The sequence below is a fragment of the Rana temporaria genome, chromosome 9 (assembly GCF_905171775.1).
Source record: "Rana temporaria chromosome 9, aRanTem1.1, whole genome shotgun sequence".
In the NCBI taxonomy this organism is placed as follows: Eukaryota; Metazoa; Chordata; class Amphibia; order Anura; family Ranidae; genus Rana; species Rana temporaria.
The window spans coordinates 177,089,605-177,116,168 of record NC_053497.1 but is presented as its reverse complement, the minus strand read 5'-3'; the positions used below and the strand labels follow the sequence as shown (position 1 = coordinate 177,116,168).

Below are 26,564 nucleotides of genomic sequence, written 5' to 3'. Positions count from 1 at the left end.
TATTTATTTTTTAATAAATTAAGCTCATAGACTTGACCCAGGGGGAAATAAAATAAATTTGGGCCTCATCTCTGTTTTTATATATATATATATTTTTTAAATCGATATTGGGGGGGGGGGGTCAGTTTTGGACTTGCCAACAGAAAGGGAAAGGTTGGGATTTACTGCCCTTTTTTTATATATTTTTTAAATCAATACTGGAAAGGTTGGGACTAACCATGCTACTATTATTTTTTATTTCCATTAAACTCATAGGGCCAGATCCACAGAGCAAGTATGCCGGCGTATCTACTGATACGCCGGCGTACTTTCAAATTTCCTGCGTTGTATCTTTGTTTTGAATCCTCAAAACAAGATACGATGGCTTCTGGGTTAGATCCGACAGGCGTACGCCTTCGGATCTAAGATGCAATTCTTTGGCGTCCACTGGGTGGCGTTCACGTCGTTTTCCGCGTCGAGTATGCAAATTAGCTATTTCCGACGATCCACGAACGTACGAGCGGCCGGCGCATTCCTTTACGTCGTCTCTAGTCGGCTTTTTCCGGCGTATAGTTAAAGCTGGTATTTCGTGGCGTATAGTTAGACTTGCCATGTTAAGTATGGCCGTCGTTCCCGCGTTTATTTTGATTTTTTTTTTTTGCGTAAGTCGTCCGTGAATCGGGATGGACGTAATTCACGTCTATGTTAAAAAAAATTACGTCCTTGCGACGTCATTTAGCGCAATGCACGGCGGGAAATTTTGGGACGGCGCATGCGCAGTTCATTCGGCGCGGGGACGCGCTTCATTTAAATGAAACACGCCCCCTAATCGCCGATTTGAATTCCGCCGCCAGAGATACACTACGCCGTCGTAACTTACAGCGCAAAATCTTTAAGGATTCGAAATAACGCCAGGTAAGGTACGGCGGCGTAGCGTATCTCTGATACGCTGTGCGGGTGCAGATCTCTGTGGATCTGCCCCATTAACTTTTACCAGTGCAAATTTGTTTTTAAATAAATGTGGACCTCATTTTTTTTTTTTCATATTTTTTAGATCACATCTATCGTCATCTGATGATATAGTGGGAGAACTGGTTAGAGTGGCATTTCTGTAGGTCTTCCCCTTCCCTTTCTCTTATGGAGAGGGGGAACGAGCAGAAGAGAAGGGAAAAGGACTTGGCGATAGGAGTCACTCTTGGGCCCCCACAATTGACAGAATGAAGGAACGTGAGAAGCCAGGGGGCAAAGGGAATTTTCTCTTTTCTTCAATTTTTTTTTTTTTTTTTTTGGGAGAATTGGAAGGAAAATATGGGAATCATGGGGAGACCCGGAGCTTAGAGCTCATGTTGTTTTTTTTTTTTTTTTTTGTTTGTGCTCCCTGTGTTTCTCTCTCTCTACCCTATTCTACTGAAGGTGTCCCTATAAGTGGGATACTCTCTCATATCTTTTTTGTGTAAGCATTACATTTAAGAAGAAAGGAGAAGGAAAGGGAGGAAAGAGACTGGCACATAGGAACACAACGGAAGGCCACCTATGGAGCACGCCCCCCAAACATAGGTTGACGCTCAAATACCGTTAATACGGTGAGTGTTTCCACTCTTATTAGCAGGATAGCTAATATTAGGAAAGGAGAATATCTCCTTGTTTTTTTTTTTTTTTTTTTTTTTTCCTTCTCTTTTTTTTTGTCCTTTTTTTTTTTTTTTTTTCTGTTTTGTTCTTTTTACCCACTTTTACCAATCCCACCCCTCCCCCCCCTCCTTAATTGTCTGCCCTCTAGGTTTATGCTCTAAACTGATACAGGGAATATAGGAAGATAGATGGAGAAATTAAATGTACTATCACTAAATGCGAAGGGGTTGAACTTACCCGAAAAAAGGAGAATCCTCCTGCATGACCTACAACGATTAGGTATTGACGTTGCGTATATACAGGAAACACATTTTAGAGAAGACAAAACTCCGACATTAAAGAATAGGAAATACCCAATAGCATACCATGCTACAAATCAAGAGGCAAAGTCAAGGGGGGTGTCTATTCTGATAGCAGGGAGAATCCAATGGACATATGTAGACTCCATGAGAGATCCGAAAGGGAGATATTTATTCGTGAAGGGTAAAATAGGAGGAATAGGGGTAACATTCGCCACAGTGTATGTCCCAAATGAACATCAAGGAACCTTCCTAGACAAAACAATTAAACGCCTATTAGAATTCACAGAAGGACATTTGATTATGGGAGGAGACCTGAATATTCCCTTAGATCCCAAAGAGGATACCTCATCGGGAAAGTCATCCACATCTTTCAGTGTGAGAAATCATATTATGCAAACTCTGTATAAAAGTCAACTGATTGATATATGGAGGCTGCTACACAATAAAGAAAGAGACTACACGTTCTACTCTGCACCACATAAAATATACTCCCGGATAGATCTTTTTCTCATTCCACATGCCCAATTACACTCTGTACAGTCGACTAAAATTGGATCAATTACATGGTCGGACCATGCCCCGATCTTCCTGGTATATGAGTTAAAAGATTTAAGACAGTCCAGACCAAACCAGTGGAGACTAAATGAAAGCCTGTTGGAAGATAAAGAGGTCCTAGAAGATGTAATTAAAGAATTGAGGTTTTATTTTAATTCTAATGACACACCAGAGTGCGACCCTGGAATTATATGGGAAGCACACAAGGTGGTTATTAGAGGTGTGTTAATTAAACATGGATCTAGGATCAAAAGGAAACGTACTGAAAAGTTAAACAGGCTATTAAAGGAGCTAGCCATCTTAGAAGGCAAACATAAGCAAACATGGTCAACAAATGTAGAGAAAGAACTAGCTAGTAAAAGAACTGAAATCACAGATCTCCTGTACTATAAAGTAAAAGCGGCAATGCAGAGATGCAAAAAGGCTGAATACGAGTCAGGGAATAAGTGTGGGAAAAGACTGGCGAGGCTACTACGAGAACAGAAGCTGAGTAACTATATTCCACATATTAACTCACCCAAGAAACACAGGGTTACAAAACCAAATGATATAACGAAGGAGTTCCAGGAATACTATAACTCTCTTTACAATATACAGAGCAAGCCCCCGACTAGAGAACAAATTGATTTGTATCTAACAGAATCCGCAATACCAAGACTATCGGAAGAGGACAGACAGAAATTAGATGACGTTATAACCGAGGAGGAAATTAAAGTAGCAGTAAGCATAATGAAAATGGGGAAAGCCCCGGGACCCGATGGTTTTACAGGTCAATATTATAAAATTCTGTTTCCCTCGATATCAGGATATATGGTTAAACTATTTAATGCCTTAGGGACATCGGCCAGTTTAGCCAAAGATACCCTGCTAGCATATATCTCGGTGATACCAAAAGAGGGGAAAGACCCAGCCTTATGTGGAAGCTACCGACCAATTTCGTTATTAAATTCGGACATGAAGATTTTTGCCAAGGTCTTAGCAAACAGGATACAACAACATATCCCAGACTTAATAAACCTGGACCAGGTGGGATTTGTCCCTACCAGGGAAGCACGAGACAACACAATCAAGGCAATTAACCTGGTGCAGTTAGCCAACTCAACACAGACGCAATGCGTATTTCTCAATACGGACGCAGAGAAGGCCTTTGACAGGGTGAGGTGGAGTTACATGAGGGCAGTCCTAAAATATGGCGGCTTTGGGAACAAAATAATACAGTGGATATTCTCTATGTATTCAGGCTTAACAGCCCAGGTACGGGCCAACGGAATTCTGTCCGAGCCTCTCACAATCTCAAATGGGACAAGACAGGGCTGCCCTCTGTCTCCACTTCTATTTGCCCTGTCACTAGAGCCCTTTTTGTGTACGCTACGAGCAAACTCTAATATTTCAGGCATACAAATAGGGAAGAACCACTGTAAAATTACAGCCTATGCAGACGATATGTTGTTCAGTCTTACAAACCCGTTGATTACAATTCCAGAATTAATGAAGGAATTTGAGAGATACGGATCTTTATCGAACCTACGTATTAATTTTAATAAATCGGAAGCGATGGGGGTAAACGTCCCACATATAGCGATAAACTATCTAAAACAAAAATTTAAGTTTAAATGGACTGACAATGCTCTGACATACCTTGGTATACAATTAGCAGGGAAGGTGGAGAAGATCTTTGAGCTGAACTTCCCACCCCTCTTACAGAAAGTAAAGATCTTATTGGATAAGTGGAACCAGGGTTTTCATAGCTGGCTAGGACGCTGCAATATTATTAAGATGAACATACTCCCGAAAATTTTGTATTTATTACAAACATTACCAATACATATTCCATCAAAGTATTTTAAACAGTGTCAGAGAGTGATCTTTAAGTTCATATGGGCACATAAGAACCCCCGGATACATAGGAAACAACTAATGAGCACTAAGCAGCAGGGAGGACTGGGAGTCCCAGATATAAGGAAATATTATTACGCAACACATCTGAATAGGCTAATAGACTGGAATAGGCATTCAGATACGAAGCTATGGGTACAAATCGAACAGGCGCAATTCAAAACACCTCTAGAAAGAGCACCGTGGTGGTTTGCCTCACTCCCTAAAGAAATGAATAAAAATCCAATAGTGGGTAACACGGTGAGGATCTGTGCAGCAGCACTACCTATGATGGGCATCGAGCCCAGGACCTCCCCACTATACCCAGTGATAGGTAACCCCCTCTTCCCATCGGGATACGAAGACGGAGCATTCCGGCAGTTGAGAAAAAGAGAGTGTATACAAGTAGCAAGGTATATCCACATGGGAAGATGGGTAACCATAGCGGAACTGATGGAAATAGGAAAGGTATTCCGTTTGAAATTCTGGAATGCACTTCAGATAGTTCACTTCCTGAACACTTTGCCAAATCCAGAGAGCTTTGAGAGACCACTCATGAAATTCGAGAAAATATGTAACGAACAAGGAACATTACTACATAGTCTTTCTATAAGCTATGAGTTATTAGTACGATCAGGAGGTTGCCCTCTGAGGTGCGTTCAGGAATGGGAAAGGGAATTGGAGAAGTCCTTCAGTTCGGAACAGCGACAATGCATATACAGGCGAACACACGAAACATCAATATGTGTGAGAATACAAGAGACAAACTATAAGATCTTCACAAGATGGTATAGGACACCAGAAAAGTTAAGCAAAATGTTTGCAGAGGTATCAGATAAATGCTGGAGGTGCCAGAGAAGCAAAGGAACGATGTTACATATATTCTGGGAGTGCCCAATGCTAAGGAGTTTCTGGGCAGAGATTAAAAGTGCTTTACAGTTTTGCTCAGATTATGAGATTCCGGAAGATCCGGAATTCTATCTTCTGCATTTAAACCAAATACCAGAAAAAGCCTATAGGGAAATGATTATATGCCATCTATTAGATGCCGCTAAGGCCTGTATAACGAAGAGGTGGAAGTCACCAGTCCCACCAACAGCGGAGATGTGGATATGTAAAGTTAGGGAAATAAGCAAATTAGAAGAGTTAGTCCTGACAACACAATATAAAAGGGAAAAATATTTAAGAACTTGGACTCCCTGGAAGTCCTATATGGACCACAGGGGGGAAGGTTAAGGGGGATAAGGCTGAATGGTATAGAAGGAGCCCGGGAACATGGATTGGGTATATGTGGGACTTAATGAGAAACCACAGAAATATGGAGAAGGGTCGGAGGAGAGGGAAGTAGGGTGGGTTGTTGTGTTTTTTTTTTTCTCCCTTTCTTCTTCTTTCTCTCTCAGGGATGTTTGGGAAGGGGAGAGATATGTAAGAAGGAGATATATGTTTGATTTTGACAACAAGGTTAAAGGGGATGTATAATAATATGGACTGTGACTGTTGTTTTGTAATAATGTTCTGTTATGTAATTTTTTATTTTTTTATTTATATGTGTTGTACTGATTTGTTTTAAAATAAAAAAAGAATTATAATCTAGAGTGGCATTTTTTATTTTCAGCTCAGCTTGCCTTTCTATCAATGGGACCCATATGTCTTGTCAGCAGAGATGATTGGCAATCGGCAGGGCACAACTCACCAGTGAGCCCCCGTGAAGCGGGCGCGGGGTGGGGGGCGCCACGCTGGTTGTTTGAGATCTGCAGGAAAAAAAAAATATGACATTTTTAGTGTCTGTACAGGCCGCTGACAAGGTTAATGTAGGTTGCGGCTGTTACGCTTCATTTTCAGCAGGCTACCTGCATGCCGCGAGTGTCAGGGTAAGAGACAGCCTCAAACACAACAGGTGTAGGAGGACAATTCCAACATCAGTGAAGTCTGTCAGAACATAATAAAGGCTGAAACACTAAAAGGCTTTTTTTTTTGTTATAACTATAAAAAAAATAAACTAAAATTAGCTATTGACTGTAGCAAAACCTTTTTTTTTTTTACATTATTATTTTCACTGGCTCCGATTCATTGCATGTGGTATTCAATTCACTGTTTAACTGTTTTATTATATTTTTTAATTATTATTATTATGGTGTATCTATGGACAAAATATGAATTTTATATGTGCTTTAATAAACCGTGGATTGTGAAAAAAAAATAAAAATATGAAAAATCACATTTATGATCAATCTGTCGATAGCATTATTGCAGTTGTTTTTTATTTTTCTGAATCATCTCTGTAATCTATTTTTATTACCTGTTGATCCTGCCAGTAGATTTGTTATTTTTCCAACTTAACAGACCAAGCTGTCCGGCAAAAGTGGCTATTAGGCCACCTGTGTTTTTCAAAATAGCGGCACTATTTAATTTTAACACCCCGAGAGTATTAAAATCATGAACTTGTACTAAAAAGTACCTCATTTCTGTTTTTTTTTTCTTCTTTTTTTTAGATCGATATTAGGGGGATGGGGGCCAATTTTGGACCTGGCAGCAGAAGGGGAAAGGATGAGACTCACTGTTTTTTTTTAAATATATATATATATATATATATATATATATATTTTAGGTCACTACTTTAGGACAGGGGGCAATTTTACTTGTGCCAGTGCCAAAAAAATTAAAAACATTTTTTGGACCTTATCTGTGTATATATATATATATATATATATATATATATATATATATATATATATATATATATATATATATATATATATATATATATATATATATATATATTTTAGAGCAATACTGGGGAGACACACCTGTATTTTTCATTATTTTTTTTTAGCGGCACCATTTTTATCACCCCAAGATGCTTAATATATGCAATAAAATATAATAAAAATAATAATTACTGTGGGTATAAAAAAGAATACAAACGTTGTTATAAATGATAATAATAATAATAATAATATTAAAAAAATATTGTTTTATAAAAATAATAACAAAAATATATATATATATATATATATATATATATATATATATATATATATATATATATGTATGTATATTTTTTTTTAGAGCAATACTGGGGAGACACACCTGTATTTTTAATTTTTTTTTTTTTTTGCGGCACCATTCATTTTTACCACCCCAAGATGCTTAATATATGCAATCAAATATAATAAAAATAATTACTGTGGTTATAAAAAAGAATACAAACGTTGTGTTATTAATAATAATAATAATAATGATATTAAAAAAATATTGTTTTATAAAAATAATAATAATAATAAAAATATTGTGTTATCAAAAAATACTAATACAATTAAGCTTAAAAAATAAAAAACTAGTGTGATTGGTTGCTGTTGGGGGAGGCGCTAATTGAATTGCTCCCCCACCTACTTGATGCTACCATTACAACTCTACATGAGCTCCCTTTACCTTTGAATTAAGAGAGCAGGTCTCAGCTTAATAGTCATCTTCTGAGAAGTTGGCTGCTTATTTGGTCAGACCTAAAGAGGGAGAGTCATGAAAGGAAGAAGTAGAGAGGGACTTTGATACCAACGACAGACTGAGGTTGTTGTCTGAGAATAGCCAACTTATGGGTTGATCAAGCACCCCATGAATAAAAATAGTAAATTGTAAATTTTGAGACTACTACAACTTCTGTAACCTCATCTTGTCTTCTCCTTTTTCTCTTTCAGACAGAGAATTACACGTTCGACACAAACTATGTGAACAGCCGGGCCCATCTGATTAAAAGGTACGTGGAGAATCAGTACTCAAGGCTTACTCCAATATGTTTCCTCTTGGTAAATTTGTGGTGGGAGTAAGAGTGCCACTGATCAAGTATTAGTCCACAAGGGAAGGTCCCAAGAAAAATTGAACGCATTTCAAGGGCCCGAGATCAAAGAAAAATCCAACGTATTTTGAGGGCCCAAGTCTCTCTTTCCCAGCATCAATGAGGGGGGAACTCATCGATGACGGGAAAGAGAGACTTGGGCCTTCAAAATACGTTGGATTTTTCTTTGCTCTTGTGTAGTGCAAAATAACGATTTACTGGTCTTATCCTATATTTACGGCACTCTCTTTCAGTCCGCAATTTCAAAGATTACTCTGTAGATCCCCAAGGATATCTGATCGAGAGTCACCTTAAAAATTTGGATCCTTTAGTTTGGGGTTCAGCACTCAACCAACATCAGAATTGTCTCAGTACAGTACTAGAAGTGATCTGGGGCTTCAAACGGCATGGCTGCCAAACTCAAACCTCGTACTAGACCATGAGTGTGGGCAACAGAGTAGCTGAGTGGTTAATGCTGTTGCCTGGGTCCTGGTTTGGTTATGGCCAAGGGCACCATCTGCGTTAACTTTGCTAGAATTTGATCTTGAAGAGACATTTCTTTATTCATTTCATTTAGGCTCCTCCCTAGTCTAGATTTTAATGAGCAAGTCAATGGACTATTGACCCATCTTTATTGTAACACTGGTAGGAGAAAAGGGTTGTCTTCTCTCCACTGGGCTAAAAACTGGTGTTAATGGCCTCCTACCTGGTCTAGATATTTATGACCAAGTAAGCTGACTATTGACCTGTCCCCACTGTAACAGTGGTAGCGGCAATAGGTTGTCTTCTCCACTGGGCCAAAAACTGGTATTAATGGCCTCCGCCCTGGTCTAGATATTCATGGGCAAGTCAGAAGACTATTGACCTTTCCTTATTGTAACAGTGGCAAAAGCAATAGGTAGTCTTCTCCACTTGGCCAAAAAACGGCCTCCTTCCTGTTCTAGATATTTGTGATAAAGTCAGCAGACTATTGACCTAAACTTATTATAGCAATGGTAGGGGGCAATACGTTTCCTTATGCACTTGGCCAAAAACTGGTGTCAATGGCCTCCTCCCTGGTGTAGATGTTTATGAGCAAGTCAGCAGACTATTGACCTGTCCTCAATGTAACAGTGGTAGGGACAATAGGTTGTCTTCTCCACTGGGCCATAAACTGGTGTTAATGGCCTCCTCCCTGGTCTAGAAGTGATCTGGGGCTTCAAAAGGCATGGCTGCCAAACTCAAACATTGTACTAGACCATGAGTGCGGGGCAAAGGAGTAGCTGAGTGGTTAATGCTGTTGCCTGGGTCATGGGTATCATCTGCATTAAGTTTGCTAGAATTTGATCTTGAAGAGACATTTCTTTATTTATTTCATTTAGGTCTCCTCCCTAGTCTAGATTTTAATGAGAAAGTCAATGGACTATTGGCCCATCCTTATTGTAACAGTGGTAAGGGAAGTAGGTTGTCTTCTCCACTGGTCTAAAAACTGGTGTTAATGGCCTCCTCCGTGGACTAGATATTTATGAGCAGGTCAGCAAACAATTGACCGATCCTTATTTTCACAGCGGTAGGGGCAATTGGTTGTCTTCTCCACTGGGACAAAAACTGGTATTAATGGCCTCCTTCCTGGTCTAGAAATTCATGAGCTAGTCAGCTGACTATTGATCTGTCCCCACTGTAACAGTGGTAACGGCAATAGGTTGTCTTCTTCAATGGGCCAAAAACTGGTATTTAAGGCCTCCGCTCTGGTCTAGATATTCATGAGCAAGTCAGCAGACTATTGACCTTTCCTTATTGTAACAGTGGCAGGAGCAATAGGTAGTCTTTTCCACTGGGCCAAAAACTGGTGTGAGAGGCGGATTTCTTCATGATGGGCGCGAGTGAGGGGCGGATGCCTACAGAAGGGGGCGTATTATGTAATGGTGGGCAGTGCTGCTAAGATGGGGGTGGATTTTTTTTACAAAGCTCAAACACATCTCCCAAAAAAAAAATATCTCTGCTATTCTTCCTAACCTATTAGATAATACACCCCCTTCTGTAGGCATCCGCCCCTCACACGCGCCCATTATGAATAAATCCGCCCCTTGCAGACTTGCACGAGCATCGGGAACGTGTAGCACAATGTCGGCTATTGTGCGCAGGCGCCGTCTACAGCTGATCGTAAATTCCGAGGTTCGGAGGCTTTCGGCGGCTCCGTACTGTGCAAGTGCTGCACATGCGCAGTGCAGGGCGGGCATTATTCGATGGGGGTCATTTCTCGTCAGAACACCAGCTCCTGTCCTATGCGGAGTGATACCAACTGCTCTCCCTCTCAGGAGGCAATATGTTGCCTCCTCGCCACCTTTGAAGCCCGTGACTGCAATACGGTAGTATAGCAATTAGAGGTTTAAATCAGGCGCGAGGAAGCGACATTGTGCATGGTGATCTTTGACTTCTGCCTTGGTGTACAGGTAGATCTCCACCCCTTTTGCCGCGTACACACGGTCGGAATTTCCGACAAGAAAAAGTCTGATGTGAGCTTTTGGTCGGAAATTCCGACCGTGTGTAGGCTCCATCTGACTTTTTCTGTCTGAATTTCCAACAGCAAAAATTTGAGAGCTGGTTCTCAATTTTTCCGACAGGAAAAGTTCTTGTCGGAAAATGCGATCATCTGTATGCAATTCCGATGCCCTGTGACCTTTGACCTCTTGGAAACCGCCTTCTGACCTTTGGGGGAGGTCCCTGTTCCAATTCCTGAGTCCTAGCCATATTCTTCAATAGGAACCCCTAACCTTAACCCCCACCCTAACTCCCTAACCCATTAACCCTAACCCTGTCCCTAACCCTAACCCCTTACATGCATGCTTGGAATCAAGTCGACGCATGCTCAGAAGCATTGAACTTAACAGTGACTCTTGACAGTGGGAATTTTGTGTGACCGTGTGTATGCAAGACAGCTTGAGCGGAATTCCGTCCAAAAAAAAAAAATCCACGGTGGGAATTTCCGATCGTGTGTACGCGGCATTTAAGGTTGCCTACCCCTGAGGTAGACTCTACTGGGTCCACTTTAAGCATGGCAGGCCTCTAGTTTTTGCTTTACGTCTGGCTCGTCCGTATGCGTCTTGAATACTTAGGACGGTGTAGATAAAGGGGGGGTCTAAGCGTGCAAGAGAGGAATGACAAGACACTTTACACCTGTGCTGCACGGCCGATAATTGAGATGTTATTTTTCCGGCATTCATCAGAAGAGAAAAGCGACATGGTCTCGTGGTCAAATACAAGACAAGAAAATACAGTAGTCGTATTTACAGCCGGAGGGGGGGGAGGGGGGGCGCAGACAAACACACCTGCTCAACACAGGCTCACATCTGCCTTTCCCCATTCTTCTTCTGTGATGGAGCCATTAATCAAAAGCAAAGCAAACATGGCCAGCCTTGGCGCAGACTGATAGCGAGTCGGCGGTGTCCGCCCTCTACTCTTCCCATCTTCTATTCATTCTGCACAGCTCTCTTTGCTCAAAGTCAGGAATGCCAGAGCAAACATCCCTCATTGTTGTTGAGCCCCCGGATCGTCCCACCGCAGGAAACATCCGACACTGTAAAGTGTTTTTTTTTTTTTCGTTTTTTTTTTTTACTTTCAATAAAGGATTTTCTTTCAAAGCAATACTTAAATGCTTTTCAAAGCTCCCTTTTCCCATGATGCCACTTCCAGATCTGCCAATGTTATGTTGATCATATTTTTATTTTTCACAAGCAAGGTTGATGCTTTTTTCTTACACTTACTGTATTTATTATAGCATCATTTTGACATATTTTTTTTTTCACAGGGATTATAAAAGTAGATGTAAACTCTAAGTAGATGACATTTAGTTTGCAAACTTTAAGTGAATCTAAAGGCATTTTTATTTGAAAATAGCAAACATGTCATACTTACCTGCTCTGTGTAATGGGTTTATCACAGTGCAGCCCAGATCCCCCCTCTTCTGGGGTTCCCCCGCCAGCGCTTCTGGCTCCTTTTCCCAATCGAGTGCTCCCAAGCTGACTCTGTGTGTCCATAGACACACAGAGCACGGCTTGGCCCCACCCTCTGCTCTCTACTCACTGGCTTCCTGCTCTGTGTAATGCTTTTGCACAGAGCAGCCCAGATTCCCCCCTCTTCTGAGGTTCCCCCGCCGGCGTTTCTGGCTCCTTTTCCCAACCGAGTGCTCCCAAGCTGGCTCTGTGTGTCCATAGACACCCAGAGCACGGCTTGGCCCCACCCTCTGCTCTTTACTCACTGGCTACCCACTCTGTGTAATGGTTTTGCACAGAGCAGCATGGATCCCCCCTCTTCTGGGGTTCCTCCGCCGGCGCTCCTGGTTCCTTTCCCCAACTGAATGCTCCCAAGCTGACTTGGCCCCACCCTCCACTCTCCACTCACTGGCTTCCTGCTCTGTGTAATGCTTTTGCACAGAGCAGCCCAGATTCCCCCCTCTTCCAAGGTTCCCCCGCTGGCGCTTCTGACTCCTTTTCCAAACCGAGTGCTCCAAAGCTAACTCTGTGTGTCCGTAGACACACAGAGCACGGCTTGGCCCCAGCCTTCGCTCTCTACTCACTGGCTACCCACTCTGTGTAATGGTTTTGCACAGAGCAGCATGGATCCCCCCTGTTCCGAGGTTCCCCCGCCGGCGCTTCTGACTCCTTTTCCCAACCGAGTGCTTCCAAGTTGACTCATTGGCCCGGATTCTTAAAGCACTTACGCTGACGTATCTACTGATGCGCCGCGTAAGTGCACGGATGCGCTGTCGTATCAATGCGCCTGATTCTTAAGGCCCCTTTTACATTGAGGCGTTTTTCATTCGGTACAGCGCTAAAAATAGCGCTGCTATATCGCATGAAAAAACCTGCCCTGTAGTGTTCAATGTGAAAGCCCGAAGGCTTTCGCATTGAAGCGGTGCGCTAGCAGGAGCGCTCCAAAAGTCCTGCTAGCCGCATCTTTACCGCGGTATAGGAGCGGTGTGTTCACCGCTCCTATACCGCACCTTCCCATTGAAATCAATGGGAAAGCGTGGTAATACCGCGGTATTAACCCTTTTTCGGCCGCTAGCGGGGGTTAAAACCTCACCGCTAGCGCCCGAATATCGCGGTAAATTGTAGCGCGGCTATACCGTCACCGCGGCTCCACGCCTCAATGTAAAAGAGGTCTAAGACATGATACGCCTGAAATTTGGCTTCATCCGACCGACGTAAGTTTCCTACGCCGTCGGAGCCTGGGCGCATATTTAAGCTGGCCGCATACCGCTCGGTTCTCATAGAAACCGTGACGGCCCCATCATTGGAATCAATGGGAAGAATAGTGCCCCGTCATTGGAATCAATGGGAAGAATAGTGCCCCGTCATTGGAACCAATGGGAATAATAGTGCCCCGTCATTGGAACCAATGGGAAGAATAGTGCCCCATCATTGGTATTAGTGGGAGAAACAGTGCTCATCATTGGTATCAATGGGAGGAATAGGGCCCCATCATTGGTATCAATGGGAAGAATAGTGCCCCGCCATTGGCATCAATGGGATAAACAGTGCCGCATCAATGGTATCAATGGGAGAAACGGTGCCTCATCATTGGTATCATTTGGAGGAATCGTGTTCTATAGTTGGTGTCAGTTTGGGGAAAAGTGGCCTGTTGTCGGTGTCAGTGGTAGGAACTATACCCCACTGTTGCTGACACATTATAATAAACTGTTAGAGAGGACTACTGTTGAAGCCCCTTTGCAAATCAATCATCATTGGTATTAATGGGAGGAATAGTGACCCATCATTGGTATCAATGGGAGGAATAGTGACCCATCATTGGTATCAATGGGAGGAATAGTGGCCCATCATTGGTATCAATGGGAGGAATAGTGGCCCATCATTGGTATCAATGGGAGGAATAGTGGCCTACCAATGGGAGAAACAGTGTCCCATCATTGGTATCAATTGGAATAATAGTGTGCTATTGTTGTTGTCAGTTTGGGAACAAGTGCCCCGTTGTCGGTGTCAGTAGTAGGAACTATACCCCACTGTTGCTGACACATTATAATAAACTGCTGTTGATGCCCCTTTACAAATCAATTCAATTGCTAGAATTTACTTGTGTCATATATGCCACATATTTTTGATAGACTAGTATCTACAGGGGGCCCTGAGGGCCACACAGTAAGTGCCAAAGGGCCACACGTAGACTGTGTGCTGCAGGTTAGCCATCAGGGCTGTAGGGCTCTTTGTATGGACCGGCTGTGTGGTCACTAAGGCGTTATGTGCCAATCTATTCTCCAATTCATCCCCCAATTGTGTTTACAACAGGATGTTCCGTGTCAAGTTCAAGGGCTTTGCTACACTTTTATGATTAAACAACCCGCATTGTATAATGAAATCTCCTTGGAAACCGATTAGTTGAACACTTTTTTTTTTCAAAGATCCTTTGTTTGTTGAATTAGTCATGACCTTTAAGAACAGAGGAATAAAAGGTACGGAAATAACAACTACTCCATGCACACGTGGCTTTAATGTCTGATAATTGTCTATTGCAGGCTTGGCAAAATCATAGCTTAACTCCCAGCAGCCCAAACCCTTTTTTTCCCCTTAGTTTTGGTGGTACTGTTCACGTGGCTACAGACTATGGTGAGGCCTGGTCAGACCGAGCTCTTGGCAGGCAAAAGAGAAGTCAAGTCCAAGTAGGGGTCCAGGCAGGCTGGAGGACAGAAAGTAGTCAGGTCCAAGTAGGGGTCCAGGCAGGCTGGAGGACAGAAAGTAGTCAGGTCCAAGTAGGGGTCCAGGCAGGCTGGAGGACAGAAAGTAGTCAGGTCCAAGTAGGGGTCCAGGCAGGCTGGAGGACAGAAAGTAGTCAGGTCCAAGTAGGGGTCCAGGCAGGCTGCAGGACAAAAAGTAGTCAGATCCAAACAGGGCTCAAGGCAGGCTAGCTGAGAGAGTAGGAAAAACAGAAAGTAACGACGGCCCTCAGGGTTGCCTCACCGGGGAAATGGATGGAACAGAAAGGCCTATGGTGTGGACTGTTCATATGGCTGCAGACTATAGAGAGGCCTGGTCAGGCCGAGCTCTTGGCAGGCAAAAGAGAAGTCAAGTCCAAGTAGGGGTCCAGGCAGGCTGGAGGACAAAAAGTAGTCAGATCCAAACAGGGCTCAAGGCAGGTTAGCCGAGAGAGTAGGAAAAACAGAAATTAACGACGGCCCTCAGGGTTGCCCCACCTGGGGAAATGGGTGGAACAGAAAGGCCTATAGTGTAGGAAAAACAAAGTAACGACGGCCCTCAGGGTTGCCCCACCAGTGGAATGGATGGAACAGAAAGGCCTATGGTGTGGACTGTTCATATGGCTGCAGACTATAGAGAGGCCTGGTCAGGCAGAGGTCTTGGCAGGCAAAAGAGTAGTCAAGCCCAAGCAGGGGTCCAGGCAGGCTGGAGGACAGAAAGTAGTCAGGTCCAAACAGGGCTCCAGGCAGGCTGCAGGACAGAGAGTAGTCAGGTCCAAAGGGGGCTCAAGGCAGGCTAGCCGAGAGAGTAGAAAAAACAAAAAGTAACGAAGGCCCTCAGGCTTGCCCCACTGGGGGGGGAATGGATGGAACAGAAAGGCCAAAGGTGTGGACTGTTCATATGGCTGCAGACTATAGAGAGGCCTGGTCAGGCAGAGGTTTTGGCAGGCAAAAGAGTAGTCAAGTCCAAGCAGGGGTTCAGGCAGGCTGCAGGACAGAAAGTAGTCAGGTCCAAAGAGTGCTCAAGGCAGGCTAGCCGAGAGAGTAGGAAATACAGAAAGCAACGACGGCCCTCAGGGTTTCCCCACCGGGGGAATGGATGGAACAGAAAGGCCTTTGGTGTGGACTGTTCATATGGCTGCAGACTATAGAGAGGTCTTGGAAGGCAAAAGAGTAGTCAAGTCCAAGCAGGGGTTCAGGCAGGCTGCAGGACAGAAAGTAGTCAGGTCCAAACAGGGCTCAAGGCAGGCTAGCTGAGAGAGTAGGAAAAACAGAAAGCAACGATGGCCCTCAGGGTTGCCCCACCGGGGGGAATGGATGGAACAGAAAGGCCTATGGTGTGGACTGTTCATATGGCTGCAGACTATAGAGAGGCCTGGTCAGGCAGAGGTCTTGGCAGGCAAAAGAGTAGTCAAGCAGGGGTCCAGGCAGACTGCAGGAAAGAGAGTTGGTAGATCCAAACAGGGCTCAAGGCAGGCAAGCCGAGAGAGTAGGAAAAACACAGTGTAACCAGAGCGCAATAATAATAATAAAATATATCCAGTTTATTGATAAATAAAGTATCCACACTTACATGAAAGCTCATCAGAGGCACAAAGGTAATATTATGCACAGATAGGGAGCGAGTCAAGCAATCGAGTCAATGAGCCAAGCAGCTGGACCACGTGTCCTTCAGCCTTGTTCCAAACTCCAAAGCAGGGGAAGGCAACCTTCGGCACTCCAGCTGTGGTGAAACTACAAATCCCATCATGCCTCTCCCTCTAGGAGTCATGCCTGTGATTGTCAGGGTCTTGGGACTTGGAGGGCCGAGGTTGCCTACCCCTGCTCTAAAGCAACCACCCGGGTCAGGAAGTGGGTGGAGACTACACATTTCAGAGGCTCCATCTCTCTTTTCTGATCTCAGCCGAGAGAATAGTCAGGTCAACCTAGGTCAGCAACAGATAGGCAACTAGTAAGCTCTGGAGTAGCTGGAGATAAGACCAGTCACCAGAAATAAATTGTTTCATTACCCTTCGAGCCAATGAGCACGGCCAGCTTTAGAAACATATCCGAACACGTGTACCCTGACACCCGCTATCTCCTGTGTGCCAACGTGCTCGTGCTTACTAGCTTGACCAGCCATGGCCAAAAGGTCATTAGCTGCTGAGCACACTACGAGGCAGATGGACAGGATGGGTTATGCCCCCCCGGCTATATAGGCCCGAATCCTAGAGATACTGTAAGAGATTTACTGATCTAAAGGTTTATGTAGGTCAGGAGTCTTGACCTCACTGGCTGCATACTTGTTTTGGATCGGTAACTCACTCGGCAAAAAGCAACGATGAAGAAGACATCTCCCAAGCTTGCGTTAAAAAAAGTCATTTAATGGCAGTTCCCACATTTTCAGCTTGATGTGCTCCTCTTAATCTCAATGGTTTCTGTCTCGAAAGTTTTTTTTTCCTCTGCTTCCTGACTTGTTAAAAAAGATTCTGTCTTTTCTGCAAAACTGTAAAAAAAAAATATATATATATTTTCTTCAATGACCACAAAAGCTTTCGACTCGAAACACAATGTCAAAAGCCCCATTTAGTCTAGAACTCAACGTTCCGTTTTAGAACATAACTTTTTTTTTTTTTTTTACATCTTTATTTGAAAGGAAGTATTTGAAGATGTGGGTCTAAGTGATTTTCACAGCTCGATCCATCCAGCGATGTTGAGCTATGAATGGTAGGTGGTCCTTTTGGTTTCCATGGATACAGAGAAAGGGGGGGCAGAAGACCGCATTAAGCTGCAAACGCTTGCAGCTTTTTTTCGGTCTCTTAAGTGGGGTTTTCAAGAGAGATTTGAGCGGCGTAGTTCTGTATAAGTAACTTCAGCCTTCCATCTCTAGGATAACTTGCTGGAAATATTTTTTTTACTTTCAATAGATTTTTATTTTTCAAAGCAAAAGGTAGGCATAACAGAATATCGGCATGACAAAAGGCAATAAACACAACATCATAAACGGGTGACGAATAAAAACAATGTATCGGCAACAAGGCCTCATTTGGGGTATCAGGGCGCCACAGTGGGCTGAATGAGAGTAGAGTAGGTCCGTACCCCTAGCTAGTAGGTAAAGAGGTAGTATGGCAGCAGGTTAAGGGAACAACCAGATGGGGGGGGTCCCTCCTGTCCCCGGCACCCCTAATGGGATCATTCTGTACCCCTGGCCAGGGCTAGGGGTTAGGGTTAGGGGTTCGAGGTTAGGGTTTTCCCTAGAAGAATAAGGCTAGAATTTCTAACAGGAACCTCCCCCAGAGGTCAAAGGTCAGAAGGTGGGTTCCCAGAGGTCAAAGGTCATGGGGCATGGCTGACCTACCCCCACCAAAGTGTACCGCCTACCCCAACTAAGTCGGGGAAAGAACAAGTCGGGGAAAGCGTCTTAAGTTTCACTGGGAGAAACAGTGCCCCATCTTTGGTATCAATGGGAGAACTGGGAGAAAATGGGGTGCACTTGTCCCCCAAACTGACACCAACAATAGCAAACTATTCATCCAATTGATACCAATGATGGGGCACTGTTTCTCCCACCCGCCCTTAAGTTTCCTAGCAAGCAGATAGGAGGAAACACAGGTGGCCCTAGCGTGCTACTGGTTTGGGTTATCAAATGCTACTAGGCCTTCAGTGTTGCCAAATCTGGAAATATTTTTTGTACTCCAGCCATGTTGTTACCCGGTAAATTTTTATTCAATTGCCATTCATTGAAATTGTAAAATTTTACACGGAATGTACCATGTATCTTTATAGAATGCTTTATAAATAATTTATTAAATTTTTTTTTTTGGTTATCCAAAATGTGTTAATATACAATGGCTAGGTTGCGTGATCAAAATCTCCCAACAGCAATTTTAATACAGGGTGGGCCATTTATATCGATCCACCCAGGTGGGCCATTTATATGGATACACCTTAATAAAATGGGAATGGTTGGTGATATTAACTTCCTGTTTGTGGCATATGTAAGGGGGGAAACTTTTCAAGATGGGTGGTGACCATGGCGGCCATTTTGAAGTTGGCCATTTTGAATCCAACTTTTGTTTTTGGTGTATCCATATAAATGGCCCACCCTGTATATTATTTTTCTGATTCAGTGGGTGTGAGGACCTTAATGCTTTATATGTACAAGGCCTTTAAGAAGGATCTGTCTCAGAAAAAAGTGCAGGAATATGTAGTAGCTTGCCTCGTAGTTGAAGTAACCTGTTTTTTTTCTCGATCTGTCAATGTCCATCTTAACTGTCTGTTGAGTCCAGGACTCCCCCAACCGCTACTAAGCCACAAATTGTAATTGTATCAACTGCTGATATCTCATCTATAATGAAATGAATGTCAAAAGTGAAGATGTTGTTCCAGTATATTATCCAGCAAGGCTGCTCACATGTACCAAAGGGAAGTCCTGAGAGAAGTCCAAATATGTTTGAAGTAGTAAGGGCCCCACACCAATGTTCATAGGGTCCAGAATGTTTTTTTATTAAGTTATTTGCATAAGAGATCCAATGCGTTTTGGGGGGTCCTGAAACCCCAAAATACTTTGGCTCTCTTATGCCATTTATTTGATAAAAACATTCTAAACTGTATGACCATTGGTGTGACACCCCTACTGTTGGTTACAGGGCCTGCTTCGATTGGCCCTTGATTGCAACAATGGGAACTCAAGAGCAGCTTAAGGGCCTGTGCTTGGGTTTTTCCTTTCTATACAAGTCTTGGGTTTTGCCTTCCTATACATGTCTATTGGAACTCAGAAGCAGCTTAAGGGCCTGTGCTTGGTTTTTGCATTCCTGGACAAGTCTATGGGAACTCAGAGAGAGCTTAAGGGCCCGTGCTTGGGTTTTTCCTTTCTATACAAGTCAATGGAAACTCAGAAGCCGTTTAAGGGCCTGTGCTTGGGTTTTTCCTTTCTATACAAGTCTATTGGAACTCAGAAGCAGCTTAAGGGCCTGTGCTTGGGTTTTGCCTTCCTAGACAAGTCTATGGGAACTCAGAAGCAGCTTAAGGGCCTGTGCTTGAGTTTTGCCTTCCTAGACAAGTCTATGGGAACTCAGAGGCAACTTAAGGGCCTGTGCTTGGGTTTTTCCTTTCTATACGAGTCATTGGGAACTCAGAAGCAGCTTCAGGGCTTGTGCTTGGGTTTTGCCTTTGTATACAAGTCTATGGGAATTTAGAAGCAGATTTGGGGCCTGTGCTTGGGTTTTGCCTTCGTATACAAGTCTATAGGAACTCAGAAGCAGCTTAAGGGCCTGTGCTTGGATTTTGCCTTCCTAGACAAGTCTATGAGAACTCAGAGGCAATTTAAGGGCCTGTGCTTGGGTTTTGCCTTTCTATACGAGTCATTGGGAACTCAGAAGCAGCTTAGGGGCCTGTGCTTGGGGTTTGCCTTCGTATACAAGTCTATGGGAATTCAGAATCAGATTAGGTGCCTGTGCTTGGGTTTTGCCTTTGTATACAAGTCTATGGAAACTCAGAAGCAGCTTAAGGGCCTGTGCTTGGGTTTTGTCTTCCTATACAAGTCTATGCGAATGCAAAATCTGCCTAAAGCAGGTCAACTTAAGTTTAAAAGGAGGTCAACTGCAGGTTCAATGCACCTGTTTTTGAATTCCGAATGGTCTCAGAAGCATCTGCTGTTGAACTAATGCTGTTAACACAAAACGATAATCTCCATACAAATGTTCATCACTTATCATTCTACATGTTTCTTCGTCAGGAACAAACGTGAACATTCTTTTCTATTAAGTAAATACAAGCTTTAACTTGACCACTTTAATTGACCCTTCCGTATACATTACATACGTTTAGCCGCCTTACGTAATCTTTTGTTATAAATCGTTTCCATACGTTAGATTGGGCTGAACGGTTCATCCCTCATTTCTCTATTTTGCAAAACCCACCTTCAGGTTAATCAAACAATTAGTAGCAATTTTGTAAAATCTCTGAAATTTCCTGTGTAGCTCAGTGTTTTATTATACCGTTTTATCTGTAATTATACCATTACATTCGCTAAACCTAAACCCTTGACAATATCGTCCTGTTTGGATTGTGTAGCAGTGCCGATCCCAGTGACCGCAGGGGAAAAAAAATCCCCTCCTCATCGTATCCATAAATTACTTACAATCAATCAAATTGCAGTTATTAATTCTTTTTTCTGCCTGTTTTTAAGAATTATCATCCTACCCCCCTATAAATCTTTGTACATGCCTTTTTTATTTTCATATAAAAAAATATATCGCGCAAGCAAGAACATTGTAAATCATCGTCAGGATTATTATTTATTGTATTGCACCATTGAGGTCTTCCTATGATTTATAATAACCGAGTGACCGTCCGTTTGCGTTTCCTATAAATACCATCAGATTTAAGGTTCTGGATCTATATATCACCACAGTATGGTCGGATCCTTTGCTGCCTCTGCTGTTATTGTCTGACATTTGAGGAGCGATATTTTATATTGCCTTGCCATTATGTTTGCTCAGGCGAGGGTTTGAATTCCCATTGATATCGGTGCCTTTTTATTTTTTTAAAGACTATGGCCCGGATTCACAAAGCACTTGCGCCGACGTATCTCAAGATACGGCGACGTATCTCAAGATATGGCGACGTAAGTGCAAATGTGCGCCGTTGTATCTATGGCCCGACCCACATACTAAGATACGCCTAAAAATAGGCTTCCTACGACCGACGTAACTTGCCTACGCCGTCGTATTGTGGACGCATATTTACGCTGGGCGCATTTGCCGCTCCCATTGATTTTCTATGCACATATGCAAATGAGGGAGATACGCCGATTCACGAACGTACTTGCGCCCGGCGCATAATATACGCGGTTTGTGTTAGGCCCTGTACACACGACCGAACATGTCCGCTGAAACTGGTCCGCGGACCAGTTTCAGCAGACATGTTCGGTCGTGTGTACGGCCGACCGGACAATTGTCCGGCGGATCGGACAGGTTTCCAGCGGACAAATGTTTCTTAGCATGCTAAGAAACATGTCCGCTGGAAGCCTGTCCGTCGGACATGTTCGGTCGTCGGTACAGACTCACCAGACATGTCCGCTCGGCCAAAAGCCCTCGCATGCATCGAAGTGATTCAACGCATGCGTGGAAGCATTGACCTTCCAGGGCCGCGCACATCGCCGCGTCATCGGCGCGGCACGTCACCGCGTATCCTGTCCGGGAGGATTTATGTTTGATGGTGTGTACAACCATCAAACAGAAATCTCCAAGCGGACATGTCCGCTAAAAACGGTCCGGCGGACTGTCCGCTCGTCTGTACGGGGCCTTAGTCGTACGTCCGGCGTAAAGTTATTCCCCATATATGAGGCGCAAACCCATGCAAAAGTATGGACCAGGGCAGTGTTTTTCAACTCCAGTCCTCAAGGCGCACCAAACAGGTCATGTTTTCAGGCTTTCCATTATTTTGCACAGGTGATTTGATCAGTTTAACTGCCTTAGTAATCACCACAGCCGTTTCATCTGAGGGAAATCCCGAAAACATGACCTGTTGGGGCGCCTTGAGGACTGGAGTTGAGAAACACTGGACCAGGGAACACAAGCCGTCGTATTTTACGTAGGCTGCCCCTGGCAGAGACCACGTCTTCCACACACAGGCTGCCCCTGGCAGAAGCCACTTCTTCCACACACAGGCTGCCCCTGGCAGAGGCCACTTCTTCCACACACAGGCTGCCCCTACTCAGGCTGTTGCTGTTTTAAAAAAAGGGCTGCTTTAAAAAAAAAATGATTGTAAGACATTTGATGCATCTGGAAAATATTTAGCTGATTTAAACTAAAGGTTTCAATTTGGCTTTAATTTTCTACATGATTGGTGTACTTTTTTAAACACCAGTAAATCTGCCGTACAATGTTCTTTTATGTAAATGTTCTGCATGCTAACATTTACATGTTTTTATGTAAAAAGTCTCCAGAACAGAAGTTGACATTTAATTTAAAGCTGGAAACTGAGAGATGTAACAAACACCAATCAATGCAGTTATGTATTCATGCAAGAATCATTAAATGTATATTTTAATACTGATGGTATAAGTACCTGGAAATGTTTTTATATCACATCATATTATATCATGTTTTCATATCATATAATTGTCTTCTTTCTTTCTCTTCTTTCTGTAAATTAAATTCTTCCGTTCTCTTTTCTTTTCTTTTCATACTTTCTCTTTCTTTCCCTGCTTCCTCTTTCCCTCATTTTCTTCCCTCTCCCTGCCTTCCTTATTTGCCCTCAACGATCTTTCCCATCCCTCATTTCCTCTTTCATCTTTCTTTCCTCCTTTCTTCTTCCTCTCATCCCCCTCCTCTCCTCTCTTCTCTCCTCTCTCCTCCCCTCCTCTCCCCTCCTCTCCCCTCCTCTCCACTCCCTTCCCTTCTCCTCTCCCCTCCCTTCTCCTCTCCCCTCCCTTCTCCTCTCCCCTCCCATCCTCTCCTCTGCTCTCCCCTCCCATCCTCTTCTCTCCCATCCTCTCCTTTCCCCTCCTATCCTCTCTCCTCCCCTCCCTTTCGTTTCTCTTCTCTCCTCTCCCCTCCTCTCCTCTACACTCCCCTCCTCTCCCCTTTTCTCCTCTCCCCTCCTCTTCTCTCCTCTCTCCTCCCCTCCATCCTTTCCCCTCCCCTCCTCTCCTCCCTCCTCCCTCCTCCCTTAAACTTGTCTCGTCTCCTCTCCTCTCCCCTTCTTTCCTATCCTTTCCCCTCCCCTCCTCTACCCTTCTTTCCTATCCTCTCCCCTCCCCTCCTCCCTCCCCTCCCCTCCTCTCCCCTCCCCTCCCATACTCTCCTCTCCTTTTTTTCTGTTTCTTCTGGCCATCCTTGCTTCCTTCTACTCTCTGTGACTTCCTTCCTTCCTTTCTCTGCCTTCCTTCTTTCCTTCATCCATCTCTCCTATCCCTCTTTTGTTTTCCTCCTCTTTCCCTCATTCTTTTTCCCCGTTCTGCCTTTCTTATTTCTCCCAACTATCTTTTACATCACTAATTTCCTCTTTCATCTCTCCTTCCTTTTTTCTTCTTCTCATCTTCTCCAATTCCTTCCTTCTTTACCTCATCGATCTCTCCCATTCCTCATTTCCTTCCTTTTCTTTCTGCCACTTTAACAATGGAGACATACTTACATTATAGATTTAGCAAAGGGATGGCATCATTTGCTCTCTGCTTCTACTTCATTGACCAATTAGCCAGCTGGAGGCAGGAAGTGACATCACAACATGTCTTAACTGTGAATAGAAATACCATAACAGATTTATGTGCTCCAAGCCTGCGGTATCCGTCTCCAGGGTTTACGCTCGGTGCATAGCACCCAACTGTCCCGGATTCTGAGGGACTGTCCCGGATTCCAAGGGACTGTCACCGATCTTGAGGGACTGTCCCAGATTCCGAAGGGGCTGTCCCGGATTCCGAGGGACTGTTCCTGATTTGGAACAAAGTCCCTCTGTCCCTCTTCCCCCCTCATTTGTCCCTCATTTTGGTCTGATCTATATAGTCATATATAAAATGCACTTTTTATCTTTCAAAAAGGGTTTCCCAGCGCTAAACCTTTCATCCAATTTCTACATTTCAAAAGCCAGTATAAAGGAATAGTAGTGTTAAAAAAAAAAAAAAGCACTTGTGGGTTTAATTATTATTTTTTTGTATAAATCCTCTCTTTTGATCTATAAATGTTTTCACATATCTTGAACAAATACGATCCTTGAATAAAAAATATTGAATAAAGATCCTTGAAAATCCTTGTAAATAAAAAAATAAAAATAATTCTTGAATAAATAATAGTAATAAAAAAAAAACCTTGAATAAAGGTTGTTTATATAACCTAACCGACATCTAAGCAAGGTTAGTGAAGACGCCCGGGTGGCACAGCCTCGCCCGCTGCCGCACATTATGAAATAAAGAGCCTCAGAGATTCCTCCATTTCTTTTTATTTATTTATCCTCACCACAATAGAAGAAATCTTTTTGAAGAAGAGCGTTACTGAAGCTTGCAAGGTGATTCATATTTAAATGCGTCGGTGTAGATTGTGATTCCGAAACACATATTTCACAGACAAATAGGCCGGCGCAGATATTCCCCCAGTTGATTTTTGTTCAGCTAAAAAAACAAGATCAAATGAGAATCAAGTTGTGGAGCATGAAAGGCGGCTGTGATGTAGTGTTACAAATGCTCCTTTTTCCTCCCCGTAATGCCGGAATCAATGTGCACTCACCAGAACATTATCAGGCTGTAATTCTATCAAATGACTCCATCGGCAGGAACAAGACACCTAGAGTGCTCTCTGTGTGCCCATAGAGTAATGTGCAGGTGCACCTCCAACACCGGCGGAGTCTGACACCAACTGGAGTGTCTTTGCAATATATAGTCTAATCCGGGGGGGGCAGAGCTAACCGTTCATGGGTTCCGACCAATCTATATGTATAGGAAGAGCGAGAGATACAAGATGTGTGCAACTACAAGTCCCAGCATGCATACTGTACCTGCACATAGCTTGGCTCTCCCTATCTCATCTTTATCTGTTTCACTCCCTCTGTCTCTCCCAAGTGTCATGTGAAGGTAGGTCATCAGGAAATCTTTCATTCTCTCTGCTCCTTTCTTCTTTCTTTCTTTCTTTCTTTCTTTCTTTCTTTCTTTCTTTCTTTCTTTCTTTCTTTCTTTCTCTTTTTTTCGTTCCTTCCTCTCCTTCCCTTTCCCTTCCTTTCCTTTCCCTTCCTTTCTTCTCATTCCCTCTCCTCTCTTTGCCTTGCTCCCTGCTTTCCTTTCCTCCCCATTCCTTCCTTCATTTCCTCTCCTCTCCGCTCCTTGCCTTCCTTCCTTCCTTTCTCTTTCATTTTCCTTTCCTTTTATTTTCTCTCCCTCACCTTGCCTTCCTTCCTCCCTTCCTCTTTCCTTTCCTTTACTCTCCTTTCCTCTCCTCGCTGTCCTTCCTTCCTCTTTAATTTCCTTTAATTACCTCTGCCCTCCTTCATCTCGTCTTCCTTCTTTCTCTTTATTTCTTTCTTTCTTTCTTTCTCGCTTCTTCCTCCTTCCTCCTCTTTCTCTTCTTCCATTTCTCTTCCTTTCCTCTCATTCTCTTTCCTTTCCTTGACCTCATCCTTCCTTTGTTCCTTCCTCTTTATTCCTCTCCTCTCCTTGCCTTCCTCCCTCCATTCCTTTCCTTTCATTCCTTTTTTCCTTCCTCTTATATTTCCTCTCCACTCCTTGCCTTCCCTCCTTCATTTCTATTTCCTTTCCTTTCTTTTCTTTTCCTTTCATTTCCTTTCCTTTCCTTTCCTTTCCTTTTATTTCCTCTCCTCTCCTCCATCTTGCCTTCCTTTCTTCCTCTCTTTCCTTCCCTTTCTTCTACTTTCCTTTCCTCTCCTCACTGTCCTTCTTTCTTTCCTCTTTCCTTTCCCTTTTTTCCTTTCATTTCCTCTCCTCTCCATCACCTTGCCTTCCTTCTTTTTTTTTTCTTTCTTTCTTTTTTCCATTCTTTCTTACTTTATTGCTTTTTCCTCCCTTCCTCTCTTTCTTTTCTATTCCTTTCCTCTCCTTCCCTTTCCCTTCCTTTCCTTTTCTCTCCTTCCCTTTCCTTTCCTTGCCTTCACCCTTTTGTCCTTCCTTCCTCTATTTATTTATTTCTCTCCTTTCCTTTCCTTTCCTTTCCTGTCCTTTCCTTTCCTTTCCTTTCCTTTCCTTTCCTTTCCTTTCCTTTCCTTTCCTCTCCTTGCA

General features: G+C 43.4%; 1 protein-coding gene across 7 annotated transcripts in view; it reads left to right on the top strand.

Moving 5' to 3' along the window:
* Positions 1 to 26,564, top strand: part of PCDH19 (protocadherin 19) — a 239,243-nt gene that overhangs the window by 126,459 nt on the left and 86,220 nt on the right. For all 7 annotated transcript variants that reach the window (XM_040325032.1, XM_040325036.1, XM_040325035.1 and 4 more), the window contains one exon: positions 8,036 to 8,094. In XM_040325032.1, coding sequence (XP_040180966.1) covers positions 8,036 to 8,094 — 59 coding nt within the window. The remainder of the gene's footprint in view (positions 1 to 8,035; positions 8,095 to 26,564) is intronic.